Consider the following 13085-nt stretch of genomic DNA (forward strand, 5'->3'; position numbering starts at 1 on the left):
ACAAGCTTAAACGGTTTACATTTAATTAACTTTGATCGTGCAAACATTAAAGCTCAAACATCAGCAATTGATGAATATAATCGTTTGAAAAAACAATATCGTACTTATCCCGTAAATATCCCGACTTAAAGTTAATAGATAAAAATTTTCAAAAGCATTACAAAATTAGGGATTTATCTTGGATAAAATCGACTAGACATATTATAAAAAATGTTCAGCAAAACGATTTTCTAAATCAATTACCAACTCATATTTTACAACAACCAGGTTTTATAAATGATGATAGAGTATCATGTTATGCAAATGCATCACTTCAAGTTATTTTTAACTCTCAATACATTGTAAACCAATTAATGCAATATGAAAGGCATTCTGTTTTAAGTAAATTAGCTTCATCCTATTTTTCGCAACAGAAACAACTCGATTGCACTATTTTGAGACAATTCTTAGGACAGCCTTTTAATCTTTCTCAGCAACAAGATGCATTTGAATTTATCAATGCTCTTCTTTGTCAAAATAATTCCTTAAAAATTCTCTAAGACATGAATTATTATCAATAATAACATGTTTAAATTGCAATGACATTAGAACCAGTAAAACACCTAAATATATATTACTTCTCACAGTTATTGACTGTAAAAGTACTTTAAATTCATTATTTAATGATTTTAGTAAAGAAATAGTACTTGAAATTAAATGTAGTAATTGCAAAATAACAGGAAACCATTCTAAAATAATGCATGTATCAAATTCAAGCCAATATGTGTTTATACAATTACAATTATGGAATGGATTATTGGAAAAAATACAAAATATATCATTAGTATCTCTACCAACAACAACATAACAAATTGATGACAACACTTATAACTTGTGTTGTGAAATTTGCCACCACGGGGAATCATTATACAGCGGTCATTACACAAGCTTAAGGGGATTGGAAGCGGCGATTTTCTGTCTTTGTCTAACACACGTGCAACATAGGATTATAGACGTGTTCTATTTCCAACGTACCGATTAATCTAGTGAAGCGATAAGAATTCTGAATACAGATTTGAATTCGTCGTCAAGTCTACTTGAGATCGACTTTTCCACATTTTTGATATTATCCTCCAAAAATCCTAAAAAACGATACATTCAAAAGAGTAATTAAAAAATTGACATATTTCAATTTTTGGAGAAGGTTAAATCAAAAAATCAAAAATGTGGGAAAGTCGATCTCAAGAAGACTTGACGACAAATTCAAATCTGTTTTCAGAATTCTTATCGCTTCACTAGATTAATCGGTACGTTGGAAATTAGCTATGCCTTCTGTTTTAAACAGTAGCAATTTTACTGTGACATGTTTGTGCGCGTGCGAAAGTGTACAAACTAGACGATTCCGGCGCGTTACTGTCAACAGTGCTTGACTGTCAAACGTAAATTATTTATAGATAGTATCGACAATTTTCCAAAGTAAAATAGATACTGGATAATATAATATTGATTATTATATTTTCTGACGTTTGATAATATTATTACCACATTTGCTGTGTGCCTGTGTATAGTTACAGTGAAGTGTACAGTTACATTGAACTAATTGATGATTCCGTTTTCTTTATAAAATATTTTGAAAAATAAATAAAACACTATGAGTAATTCTAAAAAAAAAAAGTTATCGTTATCAAAAATGAAAAAACACAAGGGCAATGTTAATGCGCTATTGAAATGGCGTTCGAATTCCAATTGCATAACGGTAAGTTTTAATTTTCATTATAATAATATATTATAGAAGCAATTGTTTTTTGTATTCAAACTGTTTGAAATATGTTTATTATACATACGCTGCATAAATAAATGTATGGGTGTACGATGATAGTGGAAGTCACTACTCGCTCTGCTGTATACAAATTGTATGGTGTATAGACGCCGTGCATTTGACTGAACACAGCGCAGTGTAGTGGACAATGACCGAACTTGTGAGGGGATACACAACATTATTATAATGCAGCCATTAAGTTCAAAATATGTTAGTTACCAAAATAGAAAAATAAGAAATGAAGTCATGTTTCATATTATTCCCTTCTTGTGTCTATATGGGTTGGTAATCAATAAAATAACTAATTATCACAAATAAATTATCTTGCTTATGTGTATAATACCATGTTAAAATATATATTTTTTTATTATTTAAACATTTATTTCCTCGTGGATTATAGTATAAAACTATAAAATGAATGAATGTGGTGTTGATATTGTACTTAAATGTGGTTTTCAATCAGTAAATTTTAAAACAATATTTTCAAATAATAAAGGTGAAAATTTAGCTAAAAGTGGTCATGTTATAAATGTAACAGAAGTCATCACTTCGCATAATGGTTACTCAATGGTAACAGCAAATGTAATTAGACAGGCTTCTGTATCAATGCAACCATGGAAAGTCAAACTAGAAGTATGTTTGATTATAAGTTTACTATTATTGTATTATTAAAGTGTATTAGGTAATTATTTATTCCAAACTTCAATTATTATTTTGTATTTGTTTAGTTGGATAATTTAAGGACAGTGAAGACATGTCTATGTGATTGTCCAGCTGGTATAGGTGAAAAATGTAAGCATATAGCTGCTCTTGTATATTATATAAATAATGAAGAAGCTTTATCAAAGACAGATTTGCCTCAACAATGGGGCAAACCTTCTAAAGCTGGGGAAGATAAGTACAAGAAAGGCAAAAAAATATCAGATTTATTTCCCAGTAAAAGAAATATGCAATTTCAAGAACCACTTATTAGTCACAGTACTTTTGTAGATCAATATGAAATATTGGCTATTCCTTGTGGTATAAGTAAACTAATTAAAATAGAAATAAGTTCTGAAGCAGATAGAGAATGTAAAAAATGCTTGGAATATATTGTAACAAAGCTTGAACTTGAGGAAACTGAAACTGAAAATAATGTTATTGTGAATAATATCTTTCGAAATCAGTTGCAAAAAGAAAACAATATTTTTAATATATGTTTTCCATTAAATAAAAATGAACATATATTTTTTTTTAGCAAAGTGAAAGTAACAAATGACGCCATGAAAAAAATGTTTATTGCAACTATGGATCAGTCAAAGAGTGTTGATTGGATGAAAGAAAGATCTATACGAATTTCTGCAACCAAGGCTCACAAAATAAAAACTTGTAAATGTATTTCTGACGAAAATCTTGTCAAACTTGCTAATACAATGTCTATTGATACAAACTTAATTGGTAAAGCAGCGATAAATACGGCTTATGGACTACGTACTGAAGGTGTTGCAATTGAAGCATATAGTAAAATATTTAAAGTAAAAACTGTGAGAGCTGGACTAACTATACACTCCAAGTATCCATGGTTATGTGCATCACCAGATGCATTAGTCTTGTCACAGAATGGGAATATAAATAAAATTCTTGAAATTAAATGCCCTATTTCTTGTAGCAATAAACTCATTTTTGATGAAGATAGTAAAAAATGTAATTTAAGTTATCTAAAATATAAAAATGATAAGATAGTACTGAAATCATCTCATCAATACTACACTCAATGCCAGATTCTAATGTTTGTTACAGGCCTTGATAAGTGTGATTTATTTATTTATAATTCTATCAAACCATTACTAATATGTTTAGAAAAAGATGATCTTTTTTTAAAAAATGTAATTTTAAAATTAGAGTATTTTTATTTCAACTATTTCTTACCAACCATCATTTTAGGTTCAAACAAATAATTTTAAGACTTTCATTTATACTTAATAATATTTATTTTGTAATCATAATGTAAAAATACTATATTATAATGTGTAAATATTATATTATGTTTAAGTATAATATAAAATAAAATATATTTTAAGAGAAGTACCTAAAGAAAATTAGTTTTTTATAATTGGGGGTTGCAAATTTGTTAACACACAACAAATATGGACAATGTCGTCAATATAAGGTAAAAGTTCAATTGGTATTTTTTTTAAAATACCGTAAGTTTTCAATCTTGCAAAAAACCTTTCTATATGTATTCGTATGCTGGCAATACTATATGTTTCAAGAACTTCCTGTTCAGTTAATCTACCATTGTGTAAAATGGGTGGCATCACTAAAATGGTATTATTATTTTCACAATTGGTTTTTATACCAGGAAACCCTTTATCTGCCAAAATTTGATCACCTGGTTCTAATTTTGTCAAAAACCCACTATCATTTGTAATGAATGAATCACTGGATCCACCATAACATTTGGAAATAAATGATACGGCCCCACTTGGGGTTATTGCAGCTAAAAATTTAATTGTGTAACATCCTTTATAGTGGGAGTACATATAAACTCTCTGTTCTACAGTCGGCGGTTGTTCTACTTTTATTTCAGTACAATCAATTATGCAACGGGTATTAGGATAATGTTTTTTAAATGTTTCTGGTAATGTTTCGGTTATTGTGTGTTTACTGGGCCAAAATATTAAATTTTTAGTTTTGAAACATAATATATCAAGAATGTTAAAAAAAGTTCTACTGACTGTGGTGCGATGAACATTAAATAAGACACTTAAAGCAGAAAAAGATAAATCCAATTTAATTTTCATTAAAAATATTAGTAGTCCATTCTTTTTAATGATAACATTGGTACGAGTTTCAGGAAGTAGAGAGAGTAAAAAATCAAATACTTTAAAAGAGGTTCCAGTTAAATCTTTAAGGGATGTTTCATTTTTTACAGAATCAAAACCATGGAATTTGTCACAGTCCAAACCTGAAGGACAAAAATTATTAGAATTTGAATCAGGTCCACAAGATTTGTCCAATGAAAATTTCAAATTATTATCATAAAACCCAGTAGATGAAGTTATTTGAGTACTAACAGAATCACCTTCAAAAGAACATGCAAATACAAATGAATTATTTGGAATACATTCAAAATTCACTTGAGTACTAGAATTACACATTGATTTACAATTATTGTCCCCTTCATTAGTTTCTATTACAAATGTTGTATTTAAATTATCATTGGGATTATTAGTAGGCTGCTTATTGGTTTTTTGTCTTTTTAAAACACGAGAATATCTGGAATTTTGTTGGTCCATATTAACATTTCTTTTTTTGTAGACTTCAGGAAATATTGTAGGAATATATGAAGGACTTTGTGGATCTCTTGACCGTCTATTACCAATGAAATGGGCACTGCATACAACACTATATTTTTTGAGATACCATAATTTCCCATTGTCACTAAAAACATTTAACAATTATATATTAATCACAAAAAAAGAAACTTAGCATTTGTATTTTGTAGCATTACTTACATTATAAACCTTTTTGTACCATAAATTTGCTTAAAATAATATATAAATATATTTTTAAATGATAAATGATAAATGTATTAATTATACATGTATTTGGTATACCTACCATAAATATTATATTATTGTCTTCATATAACTATAAGTAGGTATTAGATATTATGTAACTTATGGTTGCCATTAAAATGATAACTTACAAGAAATAAATTACTTAATATGAAAAATAAACGACTTAATACGAAAAATAAATAAATAAACTTAATAAATTAATTAATAGCAAATGAAATAGTAAAATGAATAATATGTATTGAATTCAATATAAATGGTAGATAACAAGGTTTATAGAGAGTAATGTAGGAATAAGATAATGTATGAATTACTTACTCAAGTCTATTGATTGCTTTAATCCATTTATTTTTAACATCTTGCTCATATGATCTATTTGGAAAATTATAAAACTATATTTGATCTGTATTTTTGTAAGTATTACTACATCCGACAACACAACATATTTTGTTTGACTTGCTCTTATTCATCTTATTTTCAGAGAAGTACAAAATGCTTATGTGAAATAACAAAAATAATAATACCAAATACCGAATACCTACAAAATAATGTTAGATACAAAGGTAGTTTATAATAAAAAAAATTAAAAGTTTAACAATATACTACGTACCTACTACAATCACAGAATAATCAAAATATTATTATATCCCCTCACTAGTACTATACAATGTCCGCTGGGAGCGCTTTAACCTAGATGCACGGTGTCTATAGAAAATGATAATAAGTATAAATTATAAACAATTAGTAAAATTTTCGTGTATTTACAGTTATTCGTTTTTGAGTTACATCAAAATAAGAAAATCGCTATATAAAAAAATCGTGTGAGTATCCAATGTTGTAAAAATATGAATTTAAAAATACTCATAAAAATTTAATTTAACTTCCTTGGTAGACATTTTTTTTTAATAAAATTAGGCAAACTTATGAGGAATCTTGTATTACATTTTCTTATCCAAAAATTAAATAGTATTTTCAACTGCTACTATAACAACTTATAAGGTATCTTATATTATATTCAATTTTCAAAACATTTTTTATTGACAATAAATAAATAAAAAAACAAATAAAAATCGAAATCTAAATTTTCTTATTGGTACCTTTACACACAAGTGGAAGTGAGGAGTTCCTAAGGGTGCTCCTATGGCGACATACAAAAATTATCAAAATTTACCAAATTTATAACCTAACCAAAACCGAAAATTTTACCAATTGTTAAGATAACCATCTTATACACATTTAAAAAAATTAAAAAATAATTTGACAAGTTTTGTGCTAATTGTAGGCCTAAGAAATTTTCGGTTTTTTACAATTTTTTTTTTAAATTTCGAAAAAAAAAATTTCATAGGGTCAAATTTCTTAAAAATTAACAACATTATAAAACCAGTAGCTTCTTTACTCCACTCAAAATCTAAAATAGGTATATGTTATTTCCATTGGAAAAATTACCATCTACATCAATTTCCAGCAGGCAGCAAAAAAATTTAATTCATCATAATGGAGATATGGAAGAGTAAAACATACTTAATTAATAATTGTTATTAGTTGTGTTTACAATAATTATTTTTAATGTATTTAATTTAGAACTGTTGTATATGTAACAGACGCGCTCTGGCGGACGATGTCGCAGACGCGTAAATAATATGATATGTAATGATAAGAAACACACATTTTTTTTTTCATGTTTTTTGCTGTTAAAATACATTGATCCATGTTTTTGTTTGAATAAAAGTTAATGTTGTTATTTTATATAATATGAGTTACTTTTCATTATTCAACCCAGTGTGATACATAACAAGAACATATGTAATTGAAGGAAGACGAATCGTTGATATAAAATTGATGTTTAATAAAATCTCGAAAATCAAACACGAGGGTTTTGACTGTACGTTCCTTAATTTAAGTTTACAAAAAGAAAAAAGATATGGTTTTTACAGTGAATTTATTTTTATTTGCAACATGTGTAATAAAAATGAGATTATCTCTACTGAACCATCATTAGATACCAACGGACTTTTAACAATAAATATGGCAGTTGTATCATCAGCTGTGAATACCGGTCAAGGATATTCACAATTACAGCAATTTTCAGCTATTTTAAATATGCCATGTATGAGTAACCCACTATATCAAAAATGTCATGAAAAAGTTAGTTCATACACTGAGAGCGTTGCCTTGGAAGGAACTAAAGAAACGGCTAAAGAAGAAGCTAGATTAGCTATAGAACACGGGGATGTAAATAAGAACAGTGTTCCTATGATCACTGTAGTTGCCGATGGCGCATGGTCTAAGAGGTCCTATAGATCAAATTATAATGCTCTGTCTGGTGTTGTTAGTAAATAATTTATTTAAAATATATGGTACACAAATTATGGTCATGATTATGCAATCATTATCTTATATATTTCAGGGATGTATTGTTGGTTATAGGACTAAAAAAATGTTATATATAGGAGTAAGAAATAAATATTGTTCAGTATGTCATAAAGCAGATGTTATCCAAAAGGTACCAGAACATATTTGTTATAAAAATTGGAGTGGAACGTCTACGGCTATGGAAGCTGACATTATTGTTCAAGGGTTTAAACAGAGTTTACAATCAAATAATTTAATTTATAGTCATTTAATAGGGGATGGGGATAGTAGTGTTATGAAAACAATTAATTTAGCAAAACCGTATGGTAATGACGTGATTGTAAAAAAAATTGAGTGTACCAATCACATATTACGCAATTACTCGAATCGTTTAAAAGATATGTCTACAAAAAGAAAAAGTTCTTCGGGTACTGTTGTTCCAGGATTCATAAGAACAAAATTAAAAGAAAACTTGCTAAGATTACGGTGAGAATTATTGTGTATTTTATATTAATTTATTACTACAATTAATTTACATTGGATAAAAAGTGACATTTAATAACTATTTGAAATAAAAATAGATACTCTGTAACCAAGGCTATAGAGTTCAGAAAAAATATGACAACTTCTAATGACGCAAAAGCAAAATGTTTAAAAAATGATATTACTAATGGACCTTATCATATATTTGGGTTTCATGATGAATGTGATGAGTAAGAATAACATACTAATCATTTATTTATCATAAGTAACATTTTTATAATAATAAATGATTTATTGATTGATTAAGTATTTTTGTAAAAGGAAAAAGGAATCTGAGTTTAACCTAGTTCCAGAAATGCAAAAATGCGGAATTTGGAATGATATTATGGCAGCCGTAAATTTAGTAGCGTATCATTCAGATAGTTTAATATACCATGTCAATAATAATGTAGTAGTCTTACAATAGTATCGTTGCAAAATATGTAGGTGGTAAAAGGATAAATTTTTCATTCAAAGGTATAAGTGGTTAGGTTAGGACTAATTTTTATTTATTTAATTTTTATAAATGTATGTTTAGGTTCTTATAGTACTCGATGTAATACTGCAGTGTCCTCCTATAATTTTGGACCACAATATTTACGTCACTTCCATAAAAAAGTCACAGACAGAAGTCCAGGAATATTTACGAAATACTTTATATCAAAACACATAAAAAGTCAACGACAGAAACAATTAAAGAAATCGCTTCAATCAAAGTACCTATATTGAATATTTTTAACACATTCGTATATTATAGTCATAGATTTAGTACTACGCATGGCATACAAGTGTAGTGTATACGATATTAATTATGTTTTATACAGACCTCGAATCCAGAGAAAATTAATAGCTGGACCAGACGAAGACTATGGTGCTGTAAATGAAGATTTAGGATGTAAGCCACTACTGATTGCTCGTGAAGAAATGGAGGAGCAAAAGTTATTATTCTTATCACGACTTAGGCTTAGTCAGGATGATATTATTCAATTGGAACGCCGAACTATTGAACAATCACAATGTGAAGAATGGAAAAAAGAACGATCGTACAGACTGACTGCTTCTAATTTTGGCAAAGTGTGTAAGCTACGTAAAAGCACAAATAGAAAAAATACAATTATTTCTATTTTGTATAAGTCTAATTATTTCCACAGAACAACTGCTACCAGGTAAAATTTGACTATTTTATACTGTAACAAATACAATTTATTTAATAATCTATAATCTATATACAATATACATTCTGCAACAGTTATGGTATACAATTCGAACCCGTAGCTAAAAAAGCATTCGAAGCTTTACACAACTTCAAGGTTCATTCTGCCGGATTATTTGTTGATCCAGCACTCCCTTACTTGGCTGCATCTCCAGACGGACTTGTTGGAGACGATTGTATAATCGAGATTAAATATCCTTTTTCGATTAGAGACTACACACCCGAAAATGCTTATGAGGAAAAAAAAAAAAAATATTTGGAACAAAAAAATGAGAAGTTGGTATTAAAAAAAAATTACGATTATTTTTATCAAATACAGGGTCAACTCCATATAACCCCAAAAAAATATTGTTATTTTGTGGTTTGGACTCCAAAAGGTAAATTTATCACATAATTTTAATTTTATAAATATTTTTGACATTTATAAGAAATATACCTATATGTGTTACACAGGTTTGTGTGTTGATAAAATTGAACGGGATGATTTATTTTGGTTGAACAACATGGAAATACCTATGTCAGAATTTTACCTTGGTCATATGGTACCAGAAATAATTTTTCCGCAACTTAACCCTTCACTGCATGTAAGGTCAACAGTGACCTGTCTACTTTATCAGTATTTATCTCAATGATCAATATTAATATTGACATTATTATGATCATATTGTCACGGTAAAATGTATAATCTGATGTTTATCAACAGTATTGTGTAACTACAGAGATTATAATATAAAAAACAATAATATTTTAAAACAAAAATTATTGATAAGAAATTTGCTGTGATTTGGTGACTTTTACATCATGGTGGCAAGATTGGTGTGGTTTTATAGCTCAAGAAAAATTATTATATAGTTAAGGAACCCCTTAAGAATCGTATATTGTTGTTGTATCTATTTTTAAATTTTATTCTGTTGATTTATATTGGTTTTATCGACGAGGTCACTAGTGACCTTCCATGCAACTTGCATGATTAGTACGATTATGTCATAGAGTAATATAGAGGCGGCGTTCTGTTGAAACGTTGAAGCTCAAATTGCCTCCCAACAGTGCAACCACTTTTAAGATCGTAACTTATTGTACCATAGCAAATGCTCTCCAAGACATCCTAGAAGTACCATAATATTATACAATAGTACAATAATATTGTTATTGTATTATTTGGATTTATTTAGGTGAGTAATATTTTAATTTCTAGTATAATAATGAGTATTTTAAACATAAATAAATACGCAGACATTCATATTTTTTTTCTGTTTATTTCTTACAACATAATAATATTAAAATTAACAACAAATATTAATCAATTTAGAATTAGATATACTAAGCAGTAAGCACCTATTAAATATAAATAAAACGTAGCCAACAAAATACAATAAAATTAAATAGGTACACATAATAATTAGATACTTACACAATATTACACTAAGAAAAATAATTCTTTTTACCATTATCAAATTAAAATAATATGTTTGACTTATCTTTCATTTTTAAATAATTTTCTGTTTCTTTTTAAACTCAGGATGAATCAAATAATGGTTTTATTAATATTATTGTATTGCTTTTAATTTCAAAAAAATATAAAAATGAATACAACTTATTGCAAATCAATTATAATACAGAATTAAATGTAGTATTTTAATTTATAATTTAAAGTATATATGTTATGTTAATAAATAAATCATTGACCCTTAAAAAGTGTTAGTTTGTTGTACCACATCCGAAGAGACGGGGTTTCATTATGGCTTTTTAAACTAAATTTAATTTTAAGATTCATATATGTTAAAGTAATAGATTTAATTAATAATACAACATGATCAGATAATGGACTATTACTTTCACTACTGTGATATTTAAGTGATTCGAATATTCTGGAGTTGTTTATATAATGACTAAGAACCTTTGACTGGATAAATAGTTTATTGATAGCTTTATTTTTATAATCATAAGATTTTAAGATTTTTTCAGTATGGAAACATATTAAAATGACATCATCACTAGGGTAGCTCAATCCACCTTTATTACCACCTTTTTGTTTTAATGTAATCAACGAATTCATAAAATCTTCTTTATTTACAGCACATAAAGCTGTTAAACATGGTTCACATCTAAGAACAGAAGTTAATTTGTGCACAACATATCCAGCAATATAAATTATTACTTCTTTTGAGAAATCACTATGAATATAATTATTTTGGCAAGTAATATAATCGTGGTCCGATACAAAATTATTATGAACAATTGAATTTTCTTCAGAATCTACTATATTATCATAATTATTATTTGAACTATTGTTAATAACTTTAATTGGATCAGAACTTGAATAGTGTAAAATGTCTATGTGATCAAGTGGAATACAATTACCAGTATTAAAATTTTCAATATTATTTTGTCTAATGACCAATTTTTTATAAGCTGACCGAAACTGTCTAGCAGTTGGATTGTTATTATGTCCTCCCATGGCTCTTACACTTCCAAAAAATAGCTCTAGGTGGTCCTGACTCAACCTATATATGGGAATATGATTTAAATAACCAGGTTCAACTAACCTAGAGTATAATTTTAGCAATGAATTCAAACATGAAACAAATCCAATAAAACCTGTCTTTCGTTTAGATTCCAACACTGGTATAAATTTCATATTTTCTTTTATTTTTAAACCTTGGATATACTTTGTGAATCTAGAAGTGAAATCAGAAATTTCTTTAAAATTATCATTACATAAAGCTTTTTTATTACCAACACATTTTAAAGATCTCGAGTTACAAATATCAAAAGCATTATTAAATAGCTCAATAAATTTTACAGTAGCATTAGATTTTGAAAATTGATTTAAGTTTAAGTTATATTCACAAAATTTCAAAGCATCAGCAACTGATTGGCTTAGAAGCTGAGTAGCAAGCTTGACTTTCATTTTATTTTTGAAAAAGAATGTATGCTGTTTTCTGATTTTATTTGCAAGATGACAACATTCTTTTTCTTGCAATAAAAATAACTCTTTTATGAAATTAAAATCAATAATATTATTATCATAATCTAAAAATTGTTGTTTTTCAGCAAAAGCATTTCTAACTAATTTTATCATATGCGCCGGGTCTAAGATTATTTCTAGAGGTCTATCAATATTATTTTTTTGAAAATTATAAGTTGTAATTAAATTATCTATATTATAGTTGCAACCCAATGCTTGTGCCATTGTACAGTTACTAGAGCATCCATCAAATGTTAGACTAATAACTCTAACACCTGTGTCATGTATCAAATCTAAAGCGTGACGAACAAGTTCAACTTTTTGACTGCTGTTCAATTTAGATACCAAAAAATAACCAATTGGCAATTTCCAGTGTTCATTAACACCGACAAGCATAAAAACAAAACATTCCTTAGCAACTTCCAAGCTGTCACTATTCAAGCCATTCCCTAGATCCACACGCCCATGATATGTTTCACCATCATACTCTAAATGTTGGCGGATGGCCATTTCATCCATCAAGAGTGCACAAAAAATTGGATGTTTGGAGTTTTTGGTTTTAATTGTTAATGTTTTTAATGCCTCTTCAGTAAAACCAGGACTAGCATTGACATGTGAGTACCATTTAAATAACGTGCGTGTATGTGGCAATATTGTGTTAAACTCTTTTCT

General features: G+C 27.8%; 1 protein-coding gene and 1 pseudogene across 1 annotated transcript; one reads left to right on the forward strand and one right to left on the reverse strand.

Moving 5' to 3' along the window:
- Nucleotides 1-3876: 3876 nt before the first annotated feature.
- On the reverse strand, nt 3877-5716 carry LOC112596840. The gene is made up of 2 exons (XM_025342663.1): nt 5673-5716; nt 3877-5221 (listed from the first exon to the last, which is right to left on the reverse strand). The coding sequence occupies exons 1-2, from the start codon at nt 5714-5716 to the stop codon at nt 3877-3879; spliced, it is 1389 nt and encodes a 462-aa protein (XP_025198448.1).
- Nucleotides 5717-8548: 2832 nt separating this feature from the next.
- Nucleotides 8549-10077, forward strand: LOC112596841 (annotated as a pseudogene).
- Nucleotides 10078-13085: the final 3008 nt, after the last annotated feature.

Source organism: Melanaphis sacchari, unplaced genomic scaffold (assembly GCF_002803265.2).
Source record: "Melanaphis sacchari strain LSU unplaced genomic scaffold, SCAv2.0 Contig350_pilon_pilon, whole genome shotgun sequence".
In the NCBI taxonomy this organism is placed as follows: Eukaryota; Metazoa; Arthropoda; class Insecta; order Hemiptera; family Aphididae; genus Melanaphis; species Melanaphis sacchari.

Bases quoted from the DNA above. Each gene is read 5' to 3' on its own strand.
- LOC112596840 (XM_025342663.1), bottom strand. From the start codon at position 5,716: ATGTTAAAAATAAATGGATTAAAGCAATCAATAGACTTGAGTAA. The intron at 5,222-5,672 runs GTAATTCATACA...AAATGTTTTTAG, and splicing joins CAATCAATAGACTTGAGTAA to TGACAATGGGAAATTATGGT.